A 20,230-nucleotide genomic window follows, 5' to 3' on the forward strand; every position below is an offset into this window, starting at 1 on the left:
GTTTGTGGGAGAGAGTTCCAAACCTCTACCACCCTTTGCGTGAAGAAGTGCTTCCTAACATCTCTCCTGAACGGTCTGGTCCTAATTTTTAGACTATGCCCCCTAGTTTTAGAATCTCCAACCAGTGGAAATAGTTTATCTTTATTTAGCCTGTCTTTTCCTGTTAATATCTTAAATCCGGTGCTGATAGTTTCATACAGAGTGGATTATATAGTTTCATACAGGGTGGATTATATTAAAATTGACCGCTCTTGTCTTAGATGTTAGCCGTAAATCGTTTGGTAGCATTCTCATGTCTTAGTCAGGTTGTGGCTTAAAGGCCCATTCCAGAGACTTCCCAAAATCTAGGCTGACACTTTACTACAGTACTGAAGGAGTGCTGTATTGTTGGAAGTGCCATCTTTTGGATGAGAGGTTAAACTGCCTTTCAGGTGGACTTTAAAAATCCCATTGCACTATTTCAAGTGAGCTCTCCCTGGTGTCCCTCAACCAACATCGCTAAAAAGATTATCTGGTTATTGTCACATTGCTGTTTGTGGGATCATGCTGTGCAATTCGCTGCTGGGTTTCCTTCATTACACTTCATAACTACATCATTGGCTGTTTAGCACTTTGGGACGTCCTGAAGTCGTATAAGGTGCTATATAATTGCAAGTCCTTGTGCAAACTTGATGGCCTCCTTCTGTGCTGTACCATTATATAAAATTATTTTCATGTGACAGATCTTTATTCAGAGCTGTCCGCTTTTTGGGAGCTGTTGGTCAGCTTTTCCTCGCATTATGGGTTGGCTTATGTGACTTAGCTTATTACAAACTCAGGTGAGCACGTGCAACATCCAAATGACTGACATTGAAGGTTCTGCGCTCACCATATGCGCATGCTCCAAAGCCTGTGCGCAGGCGCAGTACCATTCCATTGTAGGGGGCGGGGCCTGCAGTCTGCGCGTGCGCAGTCGATGCTGTTTTGAGGTGCGCGCAGGCGCAGTTAGGTGAGTGGTGGTTAAGATGGCGGGTCCATTGGCTGTGGCCGGCGATGTGGTAGTGGACGCGTTGCCGTACTTCGATCAGGGTTATGATGCGCTGGGTGTTCGAGAGGCGGTGAGTGTCGGAGCGGGCCTGCTAGTGAAGGGAGGAGGTCTCTCTGTTGGGAGGGAGGTGTACAATGTAGTAAGAGAGGGGGCGCAGGGTTAGCTCTGTAACTGGACCCATAAATGTAATGATTGTAAGAGAGAGGCAGTGACAGTAGGTACAGACAGTAATGCAATGTTGGCTTTTATCTCCAGAGGTTTGTAATTCTTTGTTTCAGTTGTGCAGAGTTTTGATCAGACCTATCTGCAGTAAAAACAGAAAATATTGGAAATACTTAGCAGGTCAGGCAGCATTTGTGGAGAGAGAAGGAGTTAATGTTTCAGGTTCGTGACCTTTCATTCTAACTAGGAAAAGTTAGAAATGTAATAGGTTTTTCAGCAATTGAAAGGGGTGAGTGTGGGGGATGAAGAGCAAAAGGGAAGATCTGTGATAGGGTGGAGGGCTGGAGTAAAGCCTGGCTTGGGTATAAAATTAATACCCGACCCGGGCACAACCCAACAACAGCCAACTCGAACCCGACCCGGGCCCAAGTCCTTTAATTTTTTTAAATGCCTGACCTGAAAATAACAAACATATTTTTGAAACAGAAAAAGATCATAGTCTAAAACAAAAACAATATGGAACAAAACAGTACAGTCCAGCCCGACCCGAGCCCGAATGCTGGATGCCAAATACAGACCTGGCCCGAACCCGACACATGTCAGGTTTGGTCAGGTTCAGGTTGGGTGGCCAGGCTTTCGGCTGGAGAGATCAAATGACAAAAGGTTTCATGGTGTAAGGCCAAAGGGAGTGGTAATGGGACAAGTAAAGAAACAAAAGATGTGTCTGATCCGTTCTGGACACCTTAGGAAGGAAATATAGGCTTTGCAAGAGGTGCAGTGCCAATTTGCAGAATAATACTGAGGCCAGGTTGCAAATAAATGCCCTGTGTTCCATTAAGTGTAGAAGATTCAGAGGTGATTGATGAAGGGATTCATTAGGGGTGTGATAGAATAGTCTGCACCTGCCTGGATGAGTGCAGCTCCAACAGCACTGTAGAAGCTCAACACCATCCAGGACAAAGCAACCTGCTTGATCGGCACCCATCCACCACCTTAAAAATTCACTCCACCCACCACTGGTGCACAGTGGCAGCAGTGTGTACCATCTACAAAATACACTGCAGCAAATTGCCAAGGCTCATTTGACAGCTCCTTCCAAACCCATCTACCACCTATAAGGACAAGGGCAGCAGACGCATGGGAACACCACCACCTGCAAGTTCCCTTCCAAGCCACACACCATCCTGACTTGGAACTATATCACTGCTCCTTCACTGTCATTGGGCCAAAATCCTGGAACTGCCTCTCAAATAGCACTGCGGGTGTACCTACACCACCACGTGGACTGTAGCGGTTCAAGAAAATGGCTTATCACCACCTTCTCAAGGACAATTAGAGATGGGCAATAATTGCTGGCCTTGCCAGTGATGCTCCCATCCCAAAAATGATTTTTTTAAAGTCTCTTTCCTCTGGTGGAGGACTCCAGAAGAAGGCATAATCCTGAAGATGAAAATCAAGGGATATGGATCAGTGGTGGGCAAATGGAGTTGAGGTGCGTATCCACCATGATGAATTGAACAGGCATGCATGGCATATTCCTGTTTTGATGGACATGGAGTGATCAAAGCAGATAGCCTTGAAGCAGTGGAGGAGGTGCTTGATACATGAAGAAGAGGATACAGATGTACCAAGATTGGATGACCAGATGTATTTAGAGTGGGAGGAGACTTCTGCAGAGTTTAAATACCAGCATAAGAAAATTGGGCTGAATAGCTTTTTTTCGGTACTGTAGATGTGGCGAGTCGAAGAGACTTAGCAGTTGGCAGGAAAAAAGACAGAAGCGCAAGCGACAGAAGCCAACTGTATTACAGCCCCGACAACCAATTTTTTCTGCAGCACCTGTGGAAGAGTCTGTCACTCTAGTATTGAACTTTATAGCCACTCCAGGCGCTGCTCCACAAACCACTGACCACCTCCAGGCGCTTACCCATTGTCTGCTGAGACAAGGAGGCCAAAGAAGAAGAAGATTGTAACAGCAGGCTCAGATGGTGAGAGCAAGGGAGGGAAGTAAAGAGGGAGAAGGTAGGCAAGGATGGGGCAGAGTGAGTAGGGGACAGTGTGATTAAGGAATGGTGGGACATGGGCAAGGAGGAAATAAGGAGAGGGAATGGAGAGGAATGTGTGTGGATGGAGCAGTGTAGAGTCATAGCCATACAGCACTGAAACAGGCCCTTCAGCCCATCATTTCCATGCCGGCCATCAAGCACCTATCTATTCTAATCCCATTTTCCGGCACTTGGCCTGTAGCCTTGTATGCTACAGCATTTCAAGTGCTCATCTAAATACTTCTTAAATGTTGTGATGGTTCCTGCCTCTACCACCCCTTCAGGCAGTGCGCTGCAGATTCCGTTGGGGGGTGGCTTTGCTGTAGTCGAGGACTGAGCAGGAGTTGCACGGTAATGGATGGTTGAGACCATCCTATAGGAATGGGTTGTATGGGTTGAGAGAAGAGAACAGAAGAAGATAAAGGGATACTTGGGAAGAACTCTTAATGAGGAGCCCTAGCAAAACTGGAGTCAATGGGAATCAGGGGAAAACTCTGCTGGTTGGAGTTGTACCTAGTGCAAAGGAAGATGGTTGTGGTTGTTGGAGTTCAATCATCTCAGTTGTAGGATATCACTGCAGGAGTTCCTCAGGGTAGTGTCCTCAGCCCAACCATCTTCAGTTGCTTCATCAATGACCTTCCTTCAATCATTAGGTCAATATCCAGGCTTGGGCTGATAAGTGGCAAATAACATTCACGCAGCCAAGTGCCAGACAGTGACCCACTCCCTTTGACATTCAATGGCATTGCCATCGCTGAATCCCCCGCTATCAACATCCTGGGGGTTACCATTGACCATAAACTGAACTGCAGTAGTCATGTAAATACCATGGGTACAAGAGCAGGTCAGAGGCTAGAAATCCTGTGGCGAGTAACTCACCACCTGGCTCCCCAAAGCCTGTCCACTATCTACAGGCACAAGTCAGGAGTGTGATGGAGTTCTCTCGACTTGCCTGGAACGGTGCAGCTCCAACAGTACTCAAGAAGCTTGACACCATCCAGGACAAAGCCTGCTTGTTTGGCACCCCATGCACAAACATTTACTCCCTCCGTCACAGATGCACAGTGGTAGCAGTGTGTACCATCTACAAGATGCACTGCAGCAATGCACTAAGGCACCTTGGATAGCACCTTCCAAACCTGTGACCTCTACCACCTAGAAGGACAAGGGCAGCAAATGCATGGGAACACCGCCATCTGTAAGTTTCCCTCCAAGCCACACACCATCCTGTCTTGGAACTATATTGTCGTTCTTTAACTGTTGCTGGGTCAAAGTCCTGGAATTCCCTTCCCAACAGCACTGTGGTTTACCTACCCCACATGGATTGCAGTGGTTCAAGAAGGCAGCTCACCACCACCTTCTCGAGGGCAATTAGGGATGGGCAATAAATGCTGGCCTAGCCAGTGACGCCCACATCCCATGAATGAATTAAAAAATGACCAAAGTAAAATAATGCAGATGCTGGAAATCTGGAATAAAAACTGAAGCTGCTGGAATAACTAAGCAGGGCAGGCAACTTCTGTGGAGAGAGGGAAAAAAAAGTTTATATTTTAGGCCAATGATCCTTCAACCTGAAATGTTAGCTTTGTTTCTCCCTCTACAGATGCTGCCTGACCTGCTTCTGAGTGTTTCCGGCATTTTCTGTTTATATTTCTCTTAACTTCACACTGAAATAAGCGATTGTGATTGCCAACTAGTAGGTACAAAATGGAGCTTTGCACATGTATTTGAAACATGGAATGGAACTTTGTGGTGCCATTAGTCTCCTTTAAAAATGAGAAATTCAACTATGAAGCTCTCCCAAATATGAATTTAAATCTTTTCTGCCAGTACCATAAACCTTTTCAGATGAGTATTTCCATGGGTCAGCTATAATGCCTTGTTAACCATTAGCATCATGTGTATCTCTAGCAAAACGGAGTTCTTGGCCATCCTTATTCCCCTCCAGTCAGTCTGACTGCTGCAGTTGATCGCTCATTCTCCGACTTTCTAGAAACACTGATTTATTCAGGCTTTTTTCTGTCTAATGCTCCATTCCTCATGTGACATTCATTGCTTAACAGCAGTATTTTGTTAATCAGCCCACTTTATATTCATATGCTTCCTTAAGAGCACAAGGCATCAGTGCATGCATTTTTCATCCTCTCGCATTGTAATAATTCAATCACTAAATCTTAGCCTCCTACATTAGAGTACTAAATATCTTGTGTTTTCTCAATGTGTCTCAAATTTGGTCATCGACCATATTTTACCTTTCGTATCTGCATCCTTATGCCCTTTTCCAACAGTTGACAGTCTTCAACTCACAATTGCGTCAGTTTTAAATTTAAGTTGCTCAGCTCCTTTTTATTCAAAAAAAAAGTCTGTCTCCCTAAAGCTTAGTAACTTTTAATTTCTATAAATCTGATTATCCAGGACTTGAATGTTGCTCCCATATGTAGGGTGGCTTTTTTTTGTTCATGGCAGACAGGTGATCTCTTTACTTATATCTTCCAACTTCCCCAGTGCTACTATTTCATTTGTATTTTTCTACTTCTCTCAGCAGTGGTCCTTTGAATTATCCTGTATTGTCCTTAAACTTCAAATGCTCTACCCTGCACATGCTTCCTTCTCCCAGTATCCTTATTGTGTCGAAACTGAGACTCATCTTCCGGTCTCCAGCTCTAATTTGTTCTTTTGCTTGATTGAAACCTGGAACGCCTTCACTGCCACAGTCTGCCCTTTCTTTAAAACACAGACTTGGTATCATCTGATCAAAGTTTCTTGATTTTCTTTGTCTTCTCTTTCAGGAAACAAAGAGTATAAGGTAATGTTTTTTGGGTTGGTGTGATGTGAGGACTGGTGTATTGTAGGGATTTGTGCTGGGGTTTCTTTTCTATTTGTGTAAATGATTTGGACATCTGTATGAGACATTATCCAAGTTTACTAACAATACCAAATCAAGTAATATGGCAAGCTGAAAATTCAAGAGAACATTGGCGGGCATAGACAGATTAGTGGAATATTTATCCACCAAGTGTCACGAGAGTGAAGAGCAGCTCTGGCTAAACCTTAAAATCTACAAAATTGAAATGGAACAAACCAGCTAATAAATTTAAGTGCAAATAGAACTAAGTTGCCTGCACTACGAGGAATGAATCAGCAGGTCCCTTTAAATACAAGGGGTGTAAACCTTGTTTTGACAGTTTATCTTCAGATTAGGTGAATGAGAAATTATAGAAACTAGAGAATAGCAAGAGTGATCTCAGCAATAGCAGAATTATCAGCATTCACCATTTCTTTAATTGATTTTGCATCATTGATTTATTGCGTGCAATTCACAGGAATAAAAAAAGTTATTGCAAAATCACAATCATTAATTAAATCCTAAGTGTTGCCAATGCTGCCATATAAATACAACTTTGCATATGTAGTTTTAAAAAAAAAAACTTCATTTGACACTCCTCACATTAGTCATGTGTGTTAAAAGTGTTTTACAATTGAGGGACCACTTTCTGTTTGCTGTGGTCAGGTTTTTAAGATGAATTCTATCTGACTCCAGTGCAATCAGGCCTGTAATAAGATTGAGTTAGGAATGGAATGCACATCAACTGCAAAAGAAATAATAATGTCATTTCAAGCACAATAATTTCCAACATAAAATGGAATAACTAAGCATAATCTAATCTGCAATTGTAATGCTCAGAATCATAAATGTTATAACATCTGACTCTAAATGTAATTGCACTGTTCATTCTATACAAACTAAACCCAAATTAAGTTGTGTTTCCCTTTGTTTCTCACCTTTTCAAGTCTTTGAATTTGGTATGCATGACAGCAGAAGTTCATGCTTTCTAAATGATTAGGGCCTCTGTACACTCCATCTGACTGAGTAGAATAGGCCTATATTCTCTGGTGTTTTGTGAACTGAGAGTTGATCTCTTTGAAATGTATAAAACTTTCAGCATCTACCCTGTCAAGCCCTCTGAGACATTGATTCCTTTGGAGAGTCTAGAACTAGGGGGCATAGACTGAGGTAAAAGGATTGGCTATTTCGGGCTGAGATGTGGAAAAATTTCATCATTCAAGGTTATGAATCTTTGGAATTTTCGATCCCAGAGGGCTGTGGATGCTCAGTCACTGTGTATCTTCAAGACTGAAATCGATGGATCGATCTTATTAAGTGGTAGAGCAGGCTTGATGGATCAAATGACCTACTCATTTTAATGTTGCCTTGATGAATCTAGCCAAAACCAGTAAATCAAAGCTCCCTTGGTAACAAAAATAGGTGCTGGAAATACTCAGCAGGCCTGGCAACATCTGCGGAGAGAGAAACAAAGTTAACATTTCAGGTCTGTGACCTTTCATCAGAACAGGTAACTTGGTAACAGTTTGGATCCTTCTTGAAATGAATTTAGAACATTCACAACCCAGCTAACAGCATAGAACTATCAGTAAGTGGCCATAAATCATCAGTCTTGCTCAGAATGGCTGTGATTAGAAAAGCTCGATGTAGTGGTAGTGCCCTTAGTCGATCAGAGGAACGACTGCTTGTCCACTTTTGTTCTGTTTTAATAGCTGAGCTCCTCTTTATCCTAGTCTATCAACATCTGTAAAGAGAAAAGATGGGTTCACTTTTTGGCTGTAGGCCATTCACCAATAGCTTTTTCTTTTCACACTGACCTTCTGAGCCCAGAAGCACCGTGGCTAATTGTAGCGTAGTTAACCGTCACCAGATCCCAGATCAGCACAAACCAGGGTACAGCCAAATGTAGCAGTTGTCTCCAGATAGTGATCTGGAGTGGAATCCTATTTTCTTTTAATTTTTATTTTAACACTCTCTTCCCCCCTGAGGGTGCTGAGATTAGCTAACTCAGCATAGGCCTAGAGCCTATTACCTTCCTGACTTGTATAGCTCCTTTATTGTAGTCAGTGCACTAAGCCATTAACGGAACTGCTGCCTTCCTTATGTTCCTGGTGCCTGCAATGCCATTCTGACCTGGTGGTTAAAGATGCTGCTGCATGGATTAATGGAGGGCCTTCTAATAAGAACATAAATAGGTACAGCTGTAGGCCATTTAGCCCCTTGAGTCTGCACCGTCATTCAATGCCTGAACCCCCTTCCCCACCAGTAACTCTTGACTCCCCTGTTGATCACAATCTGTCTAACTCGGCCTTTAAGACGTTTAGTGACCCAGCACCCACTGCTTCCTGGGGTAGAAAATTCCAAAGATTAACAACTCTCTGAGAGAAGAAATTCCTCCTCATTTCCGTCTTAAATGGGCGATCCCTAATTCTAAAACTGTACCCCCTAGTTCTAGATTCCCCCATGAGGGGAAATATCCTCTCTGGCATCTACCCTGTCAAACTCCCTCACATCCCTCATTATTCTAAACTCCAATGAGTACAGGCTCAACCTTGCCTCATAAGGCAACCCCTTCAACCCAACAAGCAACTTAGTGAACGTTCTCTGAACTGCCTCCAATGCAAGTATATCCCTCTGTATATAAGGAGACCAAAATTGTACTCTGTACTCTCGGTGCGGTCTCACCAGTGCCCGGTACAGTTGTAGCAAGACTTCAATACTTTTATACTTCAATAGATAGGCATTCAAAGCACTTCGGTTGCAGCAGGCGTCAAATAGTTCTTTAAACAAGGAGTATGGCAATGGGTATAAAAACCGACAGTCTCTCAGTCGAAACTTTACTATGAATTCTAGACAATGCAGTCAAGAGAGATTCAGTCTTGAAACAAAGACTTCTTGCATTGGAAGTAAAGAAAAGGAATTTTGCTACCTCCGGCAATACAAATGGTCTCTTCAAAGGGTTTTTTCCTTCTTGGGCAATTAACAGGGGCTGTAGCTCATTGTAGAATATCTGCTGAGAGAAATAGACAGCTCTTTCTTCCAGTAAGCATGCTTCGCTGATATCTTTCAAAACTGTTTTTCACTGGTTTTTGCACACAGTTAAATTGAAACATTATACCATGTGACCTCCTCACACCTATTTTCTGGATAATAAGTGCAGCTGTGGCACACTTCTCAAATATAAAACTTCTCTGTCTTAAAGGCACACTGTTGCAAACAGAGGAGATAATAAATACAGTTCCGTGACAAGGACACCCAGATCCCTCTGTACTGTGGCATTCTGTAGTCTCTTTCAATTTAAATAATTTGCTTTTCTATTCTTTCCACTTGGGTGGATAACCTCACATTTTCCCACATTATACTCCATCTGCCATCCAAGGTTCTCCTTACATTCTTTCCTTGTCTTCTAGGCAGCTGCGCTGGTGGAGGAAGAGACCAGACGTTACCGACCCACAAAAAATTACCTGAGCTATTTGCCTACACCTGACTACTCTGCATTTGAAGTGAGTCTGCACAACTTTTGTTCACTCAGTGTCTGGGATTTGTCATTTTTAAATTGCCTTTTCATGTGATTAGAAAGCATGCAGTCAGAGAATATTGTGCAGATGTTAAGTGCACAAAAATAAAGGTGTAGGAATGCAAACAGAAATCTGCCAGCAGCATTCTCATATTTCATCCAGTGGCATTCATTATGTGTGAATGCTGCAGGCTATATTTATTGTGAAGGACGCCATTTCTAAGGTTATTCCTGTTCAAACACACTTGGTAAGTACTGAACTGGGGCCTTTTTGGTCAGTATGGATCCGTATTGGACTGGATAGTGCATTTATCTATTGACCCATTTTAAAGTTCCTTCCTCCATCACCTACAGAGGTAGTGGATCCAAGACAGGATTGTGAGGGATGGAAGTTTGGGAGACAAACGAATAATCTCCCATGGAGTTGTTCAGGGAAGTGAAGGTGAAGTATAACAGGGATTTCCAGACTGGTACCCATACCCCTGGGGATATGGGAGACATCTCTGGCAGGCAGGGGATGGGGTATGTGGGAGAAGTGTCTAATGATGCCTTTAAGATCTAATGCAGGCAATGAACCATTTTTTTTCCTTTAAAAAAATTTTTTTTTTCATTGTTGAAAGAAATAAAAAGTTAGGATGCTTCCCAGTGGATGTTTGCTCTGCCTGTTGAATTTTTCTTTAAATGCAAGGGCATGCCACGTGGCCCAAGGACAGGCTGGCGGTTTGCCCCAGGGTGCTATTGATTGTCAGCGAATCCTTGACCGCTCTTTGAGTTTCCTAGTGTGAGTAGGAGGTCTCCATGGAGGACTCCTCTTCCAAACTACTTGGAACTAACAGGGTTACCTGGAGCAATGTACCATCCGGGAGGAAGAGCCTATCACCCATGCTTGCCTGGCCTTTTGCCTGGAGAAACGAGACAAGCTGCCGACTGCCTGCACTTTGCTGAGAATGTGAGTCTCCTGGCTGGAGTTAGCCTTGTAGGGTCTGGAGAAGCCATGTGGGTGTCAACTGCTCCAGCCTGCTGATCTCAATTACTGACCATGGGCTCAGAGAAATCTCCGAGTTGGCTACTCCAGGGAGGGAGGAGCACATAGTCTATCCCCACAGGAAGTTTCTACATCCCAAGAGGAGCCTGGTTCCTCTGGGATGCTGGCGTTGATCGGCACGAAGGAACTGGTGAGGCTGGACCTTACCTGGCACCATGTGGGCGGGAGACTCTACTAAAAACTTCACTAACTTAGGTAAGAAATTGAGTTTTCATCCGTTTTTAGAAAAATTCTAACTCTATCACAGAATCGCGCTCTACACTTCGTTAATCAAATATATCATATACAACTTGTATAAACGTATGCACAATGATACCAACCGTTAAAGGGGCATTGTCTTGGAAGGAAAAAACGTTCAATTCATTTGTGTGTAATAACCTGAATCCCAAATTCAAACAAAAGTTTGATTCATGTAGCACCTTCTAACATAAAGAAAAACCTCTCAAGGGGTTTCACAAATAGAAATTGACAGGGAAAGGAACGCAAGCCATGGCGGGAGAGATTAGTAGGAGGTGACCAAAACCTGGCCAAAGCAAAAACCTTTAAAGGAGTAGAGACTGACTGGTGGACATGCAGAGGCAATGGGTAGAAAATAACCTGCACCTCAAACTATCCCCCCATCACTCCAAGTGTTATGCACCGATGCTCAAACAGACAACCTCATCCATCAGATTAATGGTGAGTAGTACTGTTGAGCCATTGTGCATTATAGTTTGTACATATTGTACAATGCTTGGGCATTAAATTGTATAAAATATTGAACCTGTATTCTAGTAAGGGTAGGTAGGCAGCTGATAGATCTGGAAGTGGGTCTGCAATAAATAAAGTTTGGGAGCCTGAGCTAGTGTCCTTAAGTCCAGTCGACTAACTGGGAGGTGGGAGAGGGAAAGCAAACTTTTCCAACAGCTTTAAAAACTGTTGGAGGTTCTGATTCAAAGTGCCTAAATAAAAGTGCAGTCCCCATTGCATATACTGGGTGTAATCAACAAAACTACATTGGCTGTTATAATGTGGTAGCATTATTTAATTTTTAAAATTTAAAACATTTCAATTTTTAAAATGCACCAAGGTAACCTTCATCCTTCGGTCTTAACCTTTCACTTTGCATACATTTTACAGTGCCATTGCACAATACCTAAATGATAACTGGTACATGATCCAAATGGGAACTTGCTTATGGAAATTGCTGATGAGGACTTTGAAGTCTCTGTGGCTGTAGGGTGGTCAGACTGTCATGTTTATTTTTTAAAAAAGCAAAATACTGCAGGTGCTGAAAATCTGAACTAAAAGCAGAAAATGCTAGAAATGCTCAGCAGCTTTGGCAGCATCTGTGGAGAGAGTGTTAACATTTCAGGTTAGTGATTTAGTAGAAGTTACAAATGTAATTTTAAGCTAGTAAAGGGTGGGAAAAAGAACAAAAGGGAAGGTCTGTGGTAGGTTGGAATGCAGGAGCGATTAAATGACAAAGGGTTTATGGTGCAAAGCCAAAGGGAGTGGTAATATGACTAACAAAAGATGTCTAGAGAAGGTATGAATGGCAGAATGCTGAACAGCTGCCATCTGAAAGCAGGAAAAAGAAACCAAAGCCAGCAAAGAGAAAGAAACAAATGAGGCAGAGGTTATGATCTTAAAATTATTGAACTCAATGTTGAGTCTGGAAGGCTGCAAAATGCCCAGTCAAAAGATGAGATGCTGTTCTTCGAGCTTGTGTTGAGCTTCATTGGAAAACTGCAGGAGGCTGAGGATAGAAAGGCCAGTGGGAGCAAGGTGGAGAATGAGAATGGCAGGCAACTGGGAGCTCGGGGTCACGCCTGCGGACTGAACAGAGGTGTTCTGTAAAGTGGTCACCCAGTCTAGAGTCGAGGACATAGTGAGCTACAAATACAGTATACTAAATTGCAAGAAGTACAAGTAAATTGCTGTTTCACCTGGAAGGAGTGTTTGCGGCCTTGGATGGTGAGAAGGGAGGAGGTAAAAGGGCAGGATTTGTATTTTCTGCACTTGGATGGAAAGGTGCTGTCGGAAAGGGAGGGGGTATTGGGAGTTACTGAGGTGTGGACCAGGGTATTGCAGAGGTAATGGCCCCTATGGAATCCTGAAAGGGGAGAAGGGGGGAAGATGTGTTTGGTGGCGCCATGCTGGAGGTGGTGGAAATGACAGGACGATGCCTTGAATATGGAGGCTAATGGGGCAGTGAATGAGGATGAGGGGAACTATATCATAGTTCGGGAAGGGAGCAGAAGTGTGGGAAATAGGATGGACGTGGTCAAAGGCCCTGTCAGTCATAGAGTTATACTGCACAGAAACAGGCCCTTTGGCCCATCGTGTCTGTGCCGGCCATCAAGCACCTATCTATTCTAATCCCATTTTCCAGCACTTGGCCTGTAGCCTTGTATGCTATGGCGTTTCAAGTGCATATCTAAATACTAAAATGTTGAGGGTTCTTGCCTCTACCACCCCTTCAGGTAGAGTGTCCCAGATTCCAACCACCCTCTGGGTGAAATTTTTTTTCCTCAAATCCCCTCTAAGCCTCCTGCCCCTTACCTTAAATCTCTGCCCCCGGTTATTGATCCCTCCGCTAAATCATGGTCTGGGGAGGGGGAGGGGGGATGTTTTATGTTTTAAAAATGAGCAGGAAGATGTCTGGCTCGGCAAGAAGGGCTTGCAATGGTGGTATGAGTTCTCTAGACCATGGGAGAGTTTGAAACTTAGTGACAGTAATAGCACTTTAACCATGTGAAATCTGCTTGAACTGCTCAAAATAATCAGTGTACTTAATATGTTATAAGCAGCATCTTTTATAATTGACAACTGTGGCAAATGGTCGGTGCTATTTTCCTGACATAAATAGCTGCCTGGGATACGTGGTGGGAAAGGGGCCCAGGAGTCTCCAAAAAGCAACATAATGGTACATAATGATGGCCTAGCAGCAGACCAGAAAAATAGGTAGGAGGAAACAAGGCGCTTGGACCAGCATGTGGGCAATAACAGGCTGTAGAATGTGACAAGTGGATAATCATCTGGGGAATCCAACACTAAAATGTGAACCTGAAAGAGAGAAAATGCAAATGAAAACTTTAAAAATGTAAATAATTACCTGGAGGATCATTGTTGTTCAGTCTAATAATTGCATTCTCTGATTGTTCAAACACTGTAAATATCTAATGGTTGTGTCTGTAGTTACTTGCTACCTAATGATCACTAACTATTGTTTACTGTTTAGGATAACAATCGCTGTAATATCTAACAGCAGGGCACTAAACCTGGCCTGACTTCAGTGCTCTGGGCTATCTACAACAATAGCTCAAAACATCAGCTCTCCTGAGCACCCACTTGTGCTGAGCACTGGCAAACACCCTTCAACCACAGCAGCTCCATGCTGAAAGCTACTGTTGTGTTGGCAAAAATTTTTTAATGAGAATCCCTAATGTTAGCATGAACTTCAAAGAACCATGGAGGTGAAATACAACTCTAAGAATGAAGTAGTAACGTCTGTTCAGAACATTAGGGTTAAGGAAGGGGATCTGGAAAGGCAAACAGAACTGCTGGCTGACCCATGTGGGCCACTCGCTGTTGACAAAGGGAGAGTAAAGAAACATCCTTCGAGGCAAGTAGGGGCCAGTATTGTGAAGAGTCATGGCAGAGAAGCAGTTGGGTGAGGAATTGCAGCAGGAATCACACTGTTGGGAAACATCGAGAGTTGAGGCATAACTTGGAGCAGGCCACTGGCAAAATAAGATTTATCTTTTGGGCAGAAGTGCCACTGAACTGTTTTTTAAAAAAAAACACAAACAGGTGGGACCAAAGCAGGAGTTCACTTAAGAATGTTCATATGAAAGATCAGCTCATTGCAACTAGGCAACTCATTCTTCCCACCTCCCATCAGCCGTGTGATGAACTGGAGAGGCCCAAGAACAAACTTTAAATATTAAAAGCCTAGCCAATTCAGACAAAAAAAATCAACATCACAACTATTTTTGTATGCAGCAGTGTTAGCCTCCTTCAAGAACTCGCCCAGCTCCCTTTTGAATGTTTGCAGTGAGTCTGCACTCACTGCATGAGCTGGTAACTTCTTCCAAATATCATTGACCAGTGAAATTAAAAACCACCTGACATCTAATCTAGTTCTGTGCTTGCATAATTTACATGCATGTCCCCTTGTTCTCAACTTACCTAATTCAAACAATCTCACCACATGGACACAATCTAGTCCTTTCATTTTTGAATATTTCGAATTGGGTCTACCCTGAAGTCTATCCATTTCTAGACTAAAAAGACACAGCTCCCTGAACCTAAGTGTTTTTTAAACTAGATATTAGTCTGGTGGCCCTCTTCTGAACTTGCTCAAGGGCTTCTATGTCTCCCACCATGTGACGGGATCATAACTAGACACCATATTCTAGATGGGGCATAGCCAGGTTTTATACAAGGACGTTGGTGTTCCTTGTTTTAAATTGGCTAAAACTCTGCTTTCATTATAGTATTAGTAGTGGACCTTTTGAGACTTGTGTACTATAAATGAAAGCGCCTGAAGTCCATATCATGTCTGTCATGACCTCAGGACGTCCCAAAGAGCTTTACAGCTAATAAAGTGCTTTCGAAATGTAGTCACTGTTAATGCAGGAAACGCGACGGCCAATTTGTGCACAGCAAGCTCCAACGAACAGTAAAGTAATAGACTGTGTTTATTTGCAACACAAGTACATTTTTTATTCCCATTGGAGGTGAGCCATACACAACAGTTTGTTTGTGATGTATAATTTGAACCTGTCTGCTGTAGAGTAATGCAAGTTCTCTGCAATGTGTAATTTGGTGTAGTCATTGTCAGACAGGCAGGCTACAGAGTTAAGAATGCTATTGTGATTGTACAGTATGGCTGAGGAAGGTGCAAATCATATGACGATGCTGATGATGGTACAGCACACAAAGTGGCACTATAATTAGCTTGAAGATCCTCTGTTATCTAGTGTCCTGCAATTGTAATTATAGTTGTCCTTTGCTGGTAAAAATAAAAGACTTCATACTCTGGTGGTTAGTTACTACTTTGGTGTTTTATGTTGCTTTTCCTTCTGGAAGAGATAAAAATTGCCTTGTTTTGCCTGGAGCCTGAAATGTGTGGGACCTCAAGCTGCTTGCTGCCTGCCTTGCCTGGAGTCTGATGCTGCTCGCTGCCTGAAGCGTGTGGCGTTTGGGGCACGAAATTGCTGTGGTGTGCTAGTCTCCTGACGTTGCTTGCTGCTTGGATCTTAATACCTATGGCTGTGCTTTGCAGATTGCTACTATTGAGGTTAGCTGCAACACCATAAATTACTATTGCATGGAATGCACTTGCTTGGCATTAGCCCTGCATTAAATGTCATCTGCCAAGGATAAGGCCGTTCTTCCATCTAGATCAGTTTGTAATTTTCCTTTTGAAGGGTTCTGACACCATATAAATATTTACGCCATCTGTAATTGCAGGGCAATTCTCTTCTTTGGCCTCCTTGTCTCGAGAGACAGTGGGTAAGCACCTAGAGGTGGTCAGTGGTTTGTGCAGCAACACCTGGAGTGGTTCTGAAGGCCAATTCGAGAGTGACAGACTCTTTCACAGGTTCTGCAGATAAAATTGGTTGTCGGGGCTGTTACACAGTTGGCTTTCCCCTTGCGCTTCTGTCTTTCCTGCAAACTGCTAAGTCTCTTTGACTCACCACTGTTTAGCCCCCGCCTTTATGGCTGCCTGCCAGCTCTGGTGATCACTGGCAACTGACTCCCACGACTTGTGATCAATGTCACAGGACTTCATGTCGCATTTGCAGACTTCTTTAAAGCAGAGACATGGACGGCTGGTGGGTATGATACCAGTGACGAGCTCGCTGTACAATGTGTCCTTGGGGATCCTGCCATCTTCCATGCGGCTCACATTGCCAAGCCATCTCGAGCGCCGCTGGCTCAGTAGAGTGTATATGCTGGGGATGTTGGCCACCTCAAGGACTTCTGTGTTGGAGATACGGTCCTGCAGCCTGATGCCAAGGATTCTCTGGAGGCAGCGAAGATGGAATGAATTGAGACGTCACTCTTGGTGACATACGTTGTCCAGGCCTCGCTGCCGTAGAGCAAGGTACTGAGGACACAGGCTTGATATGCTCGGACTTTTGTGTTCCGTGTCAGTGCGCCATTTTCCCTCTCCCTCTGTGTGTCTCTCTCTCCCTCTGTGTGTCTCTCTCTCCCTCTGTGTGTCTCTCTCTCCCTCTGTGTCTCTCTCTCTCCCTCTGTGTCTCTCTCTCTCCCTCTGTGTCTCTCTCTCTCCCTCTGTGTCTCTCTCTCTCCCTCTGTGTCTCTCTCTCTCCCTCTGTGTCTCTCTCTCTCCCTCTGTGTCTCTCTCTCTCCCTCTGGACATAGCAGTGGAAGCCTTTCCCATGCGCTTGTTGATTTCTGCATCGAGAGACAGGTTACTGGTAATAGTTGAGCCTAGGTAGGTGAACTCTTGAAACACTTGCAGAGCGTGGTTGCCAATTTTTGATAGATGGAGCATTTCTGACGTTCTGTCCCGTGATGTTCATTTTCTTGAGGCTGATGGTTAGGCCAAATTTGTTGCAGGCAGCTGCAATCCTGTCAGAGTCTCTGCAGACACTGTTCAGTGTGAGATGTTAATGCAGCATCGTCAGCAAAGAGGAGTTCCCTGATGAGGACTTTCCGTACTTTGGTCTTCGCTCTTAGACCGGCAAGGTTGAACAAACTGCCACCTGATCTTGTGTGGAGGAAAATTCCTTCTTCTGAAGACTTGAACGCATGTGAGAGCAGCAGGGAGAAGAAGATCCCAAACCGTGTAGGTGCAAGAACGCAGCCCTGTTTCACGCCACTCAGGATAGGAAAAGGGGTAGAAAAGGGCAATTCTAGTGTCACCATATCAGATTAATGGCAAAAGCCTATGGCGAATGAGACTAGGCAAGTATAACCAGACATAGGCACATTTTGATGCTGAAATCTTCACAAGGAATGCTGACTAGTAACAGGACATAGCCATTTTAACAATAGGTAGATTTCTCCCCCTGCAAGACTTTGTGGTTGTACATTTATTTAACTTGATGTGTAGTAACCTTGTGGCATACATATGATCCCACAGTAATGCTGTGGTTAATTATCATAGTGCAGTGTGGTGTGACCTGTTGAGTGCAAGCATTTCATACGGCATCATCAGAGTGGTGTTCGTTTTACTATGCTTCTGCCCAGAACAGTCCATCCATTACTGTAAACTTTGTGGTTTGTGATGTATCGAGATTCAAACCATCTCCACAGTCAGCAGCATTTTTGGCAACAAACTTAACCACCTCATTTAAGCTGAGCATTGTTTTGAAGGGTTGCAATGTCTGTTAAAACCTGTGTTTTCGGTGCCAGTGTGAGCTCTTCTGAGACGAAATCTGAGTAGTATTTCAGGTGATCTGCATGATTCTGTACTGCTCGAAACCAAGAATTCCAATGTGTAATTACTGACTCTGAAGGAAGGCTGATGTTTGTTCCCCAATTTCAGCCGCATTTGCAATGTGATGCCAGTATCGAAGCTTGCAGCTCGGGCAGTGTTTTAAGATCTCTTTATTGTAGCTGACCAGTTTGTCGACTTTACCAAACTCACTTTTCCGCAGCTCACTGAGAAGATATGTACATTACATGTAATGCCTAATGCTGCCCATGTTACACGTTAGAGCACACATCTGAAAGATTTTGTCATGCAAGTTGCCTTGTCACTAAAGAAAATAGGCACGTTGTTGAAATTCGCTGTGTATTTTGAAATGGTTTTGATTATCGCTTGGGAAACTGGTGTAATTAACAGCTTTTAATTGGTTGCAGTCTGCGAGTCCTGTTAGCTTTCTGACTGCAGATCCTCAGCCTTACCAGACATAAAATCAAGCAAAATATGTAGCATGTAGTTGTGTTGCTCATCGGTGAACTTGTCACAAATAATTGCAAAAGACTCATCTGCATTAATCTGAGGCTTCATCTCCTCACAATGTGTAGCAAAAACCTTCAGTAGGTAGTCCTGTCATAGTTTATTTGCACTTGGCAAGCAACCACCATTTTTCACACTAAGTTGAATGAATACCTGCAGCTTTGGGTGATCAAGTTTTTCCAGTGGTATGTTTGCGCTTGCAAAAGCATTCACAAGTTCCATTGTAACCAATTGACCATTTTTCTGAGCTTTCTGTCGACTTAAAAAGAGATTAAATCGTTGCTTGTATTTGTGTGTTCGTTTTCCAGCAGTTCAACATTCAATGTTCTCTGCTGTGATGGCTTTCGGTCTCCTAAATGGCACTGAACCATTGCCTGCCATGTGTGATCCAATGAAACATTGCAGCTTGTACAAAACAGTAATCCACCATTGGCATGCAGAATTTGGCTTCCAAATTCTTTCACTCGATGTGCTGCAGTAATAGTTGTTGCCGTTTTTTGATTTGGTCACTTTGGCATTCTCACTTGTCTGCTACTACTTGAGACTGCGTCTCTCAAAACTGCACCTGAAGCCCATCCTCCTCCTATGAATCAGCGAGTTGTACTTGTGTCAATCACTAAAACGTGCGGAGTTCATAACCTGACCAGCAATCAGCGAGGTGAGCCTTGTCAGTGAATAAAATACGTGAAGTTTGCAAAATGGCCGATTTCACAGAGAACCTGATATTTTATGGTCTGTGATGCATTTTTCATGGCCATGAATTTGGTAGGGCCCTAGATATGATATAGTAGCGTGGTGTCGCACTGTAACTGCTCTATTGGATGTATGTAATGGGTCCATTCTACCTTTTTTAATAATGTGTGATTCATTGCTGCAACACAGGAAAATGCTAGAAGTGCAACAATTATCTATGTTTATAGAAGCTAATGGGTTTTTACTTAACTTCTTTTATAGACAGAGATTATGAGGAATGAGTTTGAGCGACTGGCAGCTCGCCAGCCAATGGAACTGCTCAGTATGAAAAGGTGAGGTCGCAGGTTTGGTACAAAAATGTAAACTGAAAAACAATGGGTGTGTGAGAAACAGGCTTTTTTCTAAAAAAAAAGCAGTTTTTAATGCATGATATGTAACATCAGTAACTTGCATTTGGGAATGGTTTGCTGAAATTCATTTCCTTGAGATTGGAAGCTGATTAGATGAATCAGTAGAACCTGTACTTTGTGCTATCTGGTCACAGTGATGTGAATGTTTGGATAGATTGACAGAATGTTAAGCACAGAAGGAGACCATTCGGCCACTGCCAGCACTGATTCTTTGAAAGAGCTATCTAATTAGTTGCACTCCCCAGCTCTATCCCCACAGCCCTGCAATTTTTTCTGCTTCAAGTATATATCCAATTCCCTATTATGAAAGTTACTATTGAATTGGCTTCAGCCACCCTTTCAGGCAGTGCACTCCAGATAATTATCATAATCCGGATCACTGCATTTATTTAAAAAAAAAACTCATCTCACCTCTCTGGCTCTTTTGCCAGTTACTTTAAATCTAGTTACTGACAATGAAAGCAGCTTCTATTCATTTACTGTATCAAAGATTTTCATGATTTTAAACAGCTCTATTAAATCTCCTCTTCTCCTTGTTGTACTCTAAGGAGAACAATCCTAG

General features: G+C 43.2%; 1 protein-coding gene across 1 annotated transcript in view; it reads left to right on the forward strand.

The window, feature by feature from the left end:
• The first annotated feature begins 979 nt into the window (after nt 1-979).
• The window catches only part of bcas2 (BCAS2 pre-mRNA processing factor), a 41,638-nt gene continuing 22,387 nt past the window's right edge, over nt 980-20,230 (forward strand). Inside the window, exons 1-3 of the mRNA XM_068057644.1 lie at nt 980-1,097; nt 9,490-9,582; nt 19,520-19,590. Coding sequence (XP_067913745.1) covers nt 1,005-1,097; nt 9,490-9,582; nt 19,520-19,590 — 257 coding nt within the window. The 5' untranslated portion in view covers nt 980-1,004. The remainder of the gene's footprint in view (nt 1,098-9,489; nt 9,583-19,519; nt 19,591-20,230) is intronic.

The sequence above is a fragment of the Heterodontus francisci genome, chromosome 25 (genome assembly GCF_036365525.1).
Source record: "Heterodontus francisci isolate sHetFra1 chromosome 25, sHetFra1.hap1, whole genome shotgun sequence".
In the NCBI taxonomy this organism is placed as follows: domain Eukaryota; kingdom Metazoa; phylum Chordata; class Chondrichthyes; order Heterodontiformes; family Heterodontidae; genus Heterodontus; species Heterodontus francisci.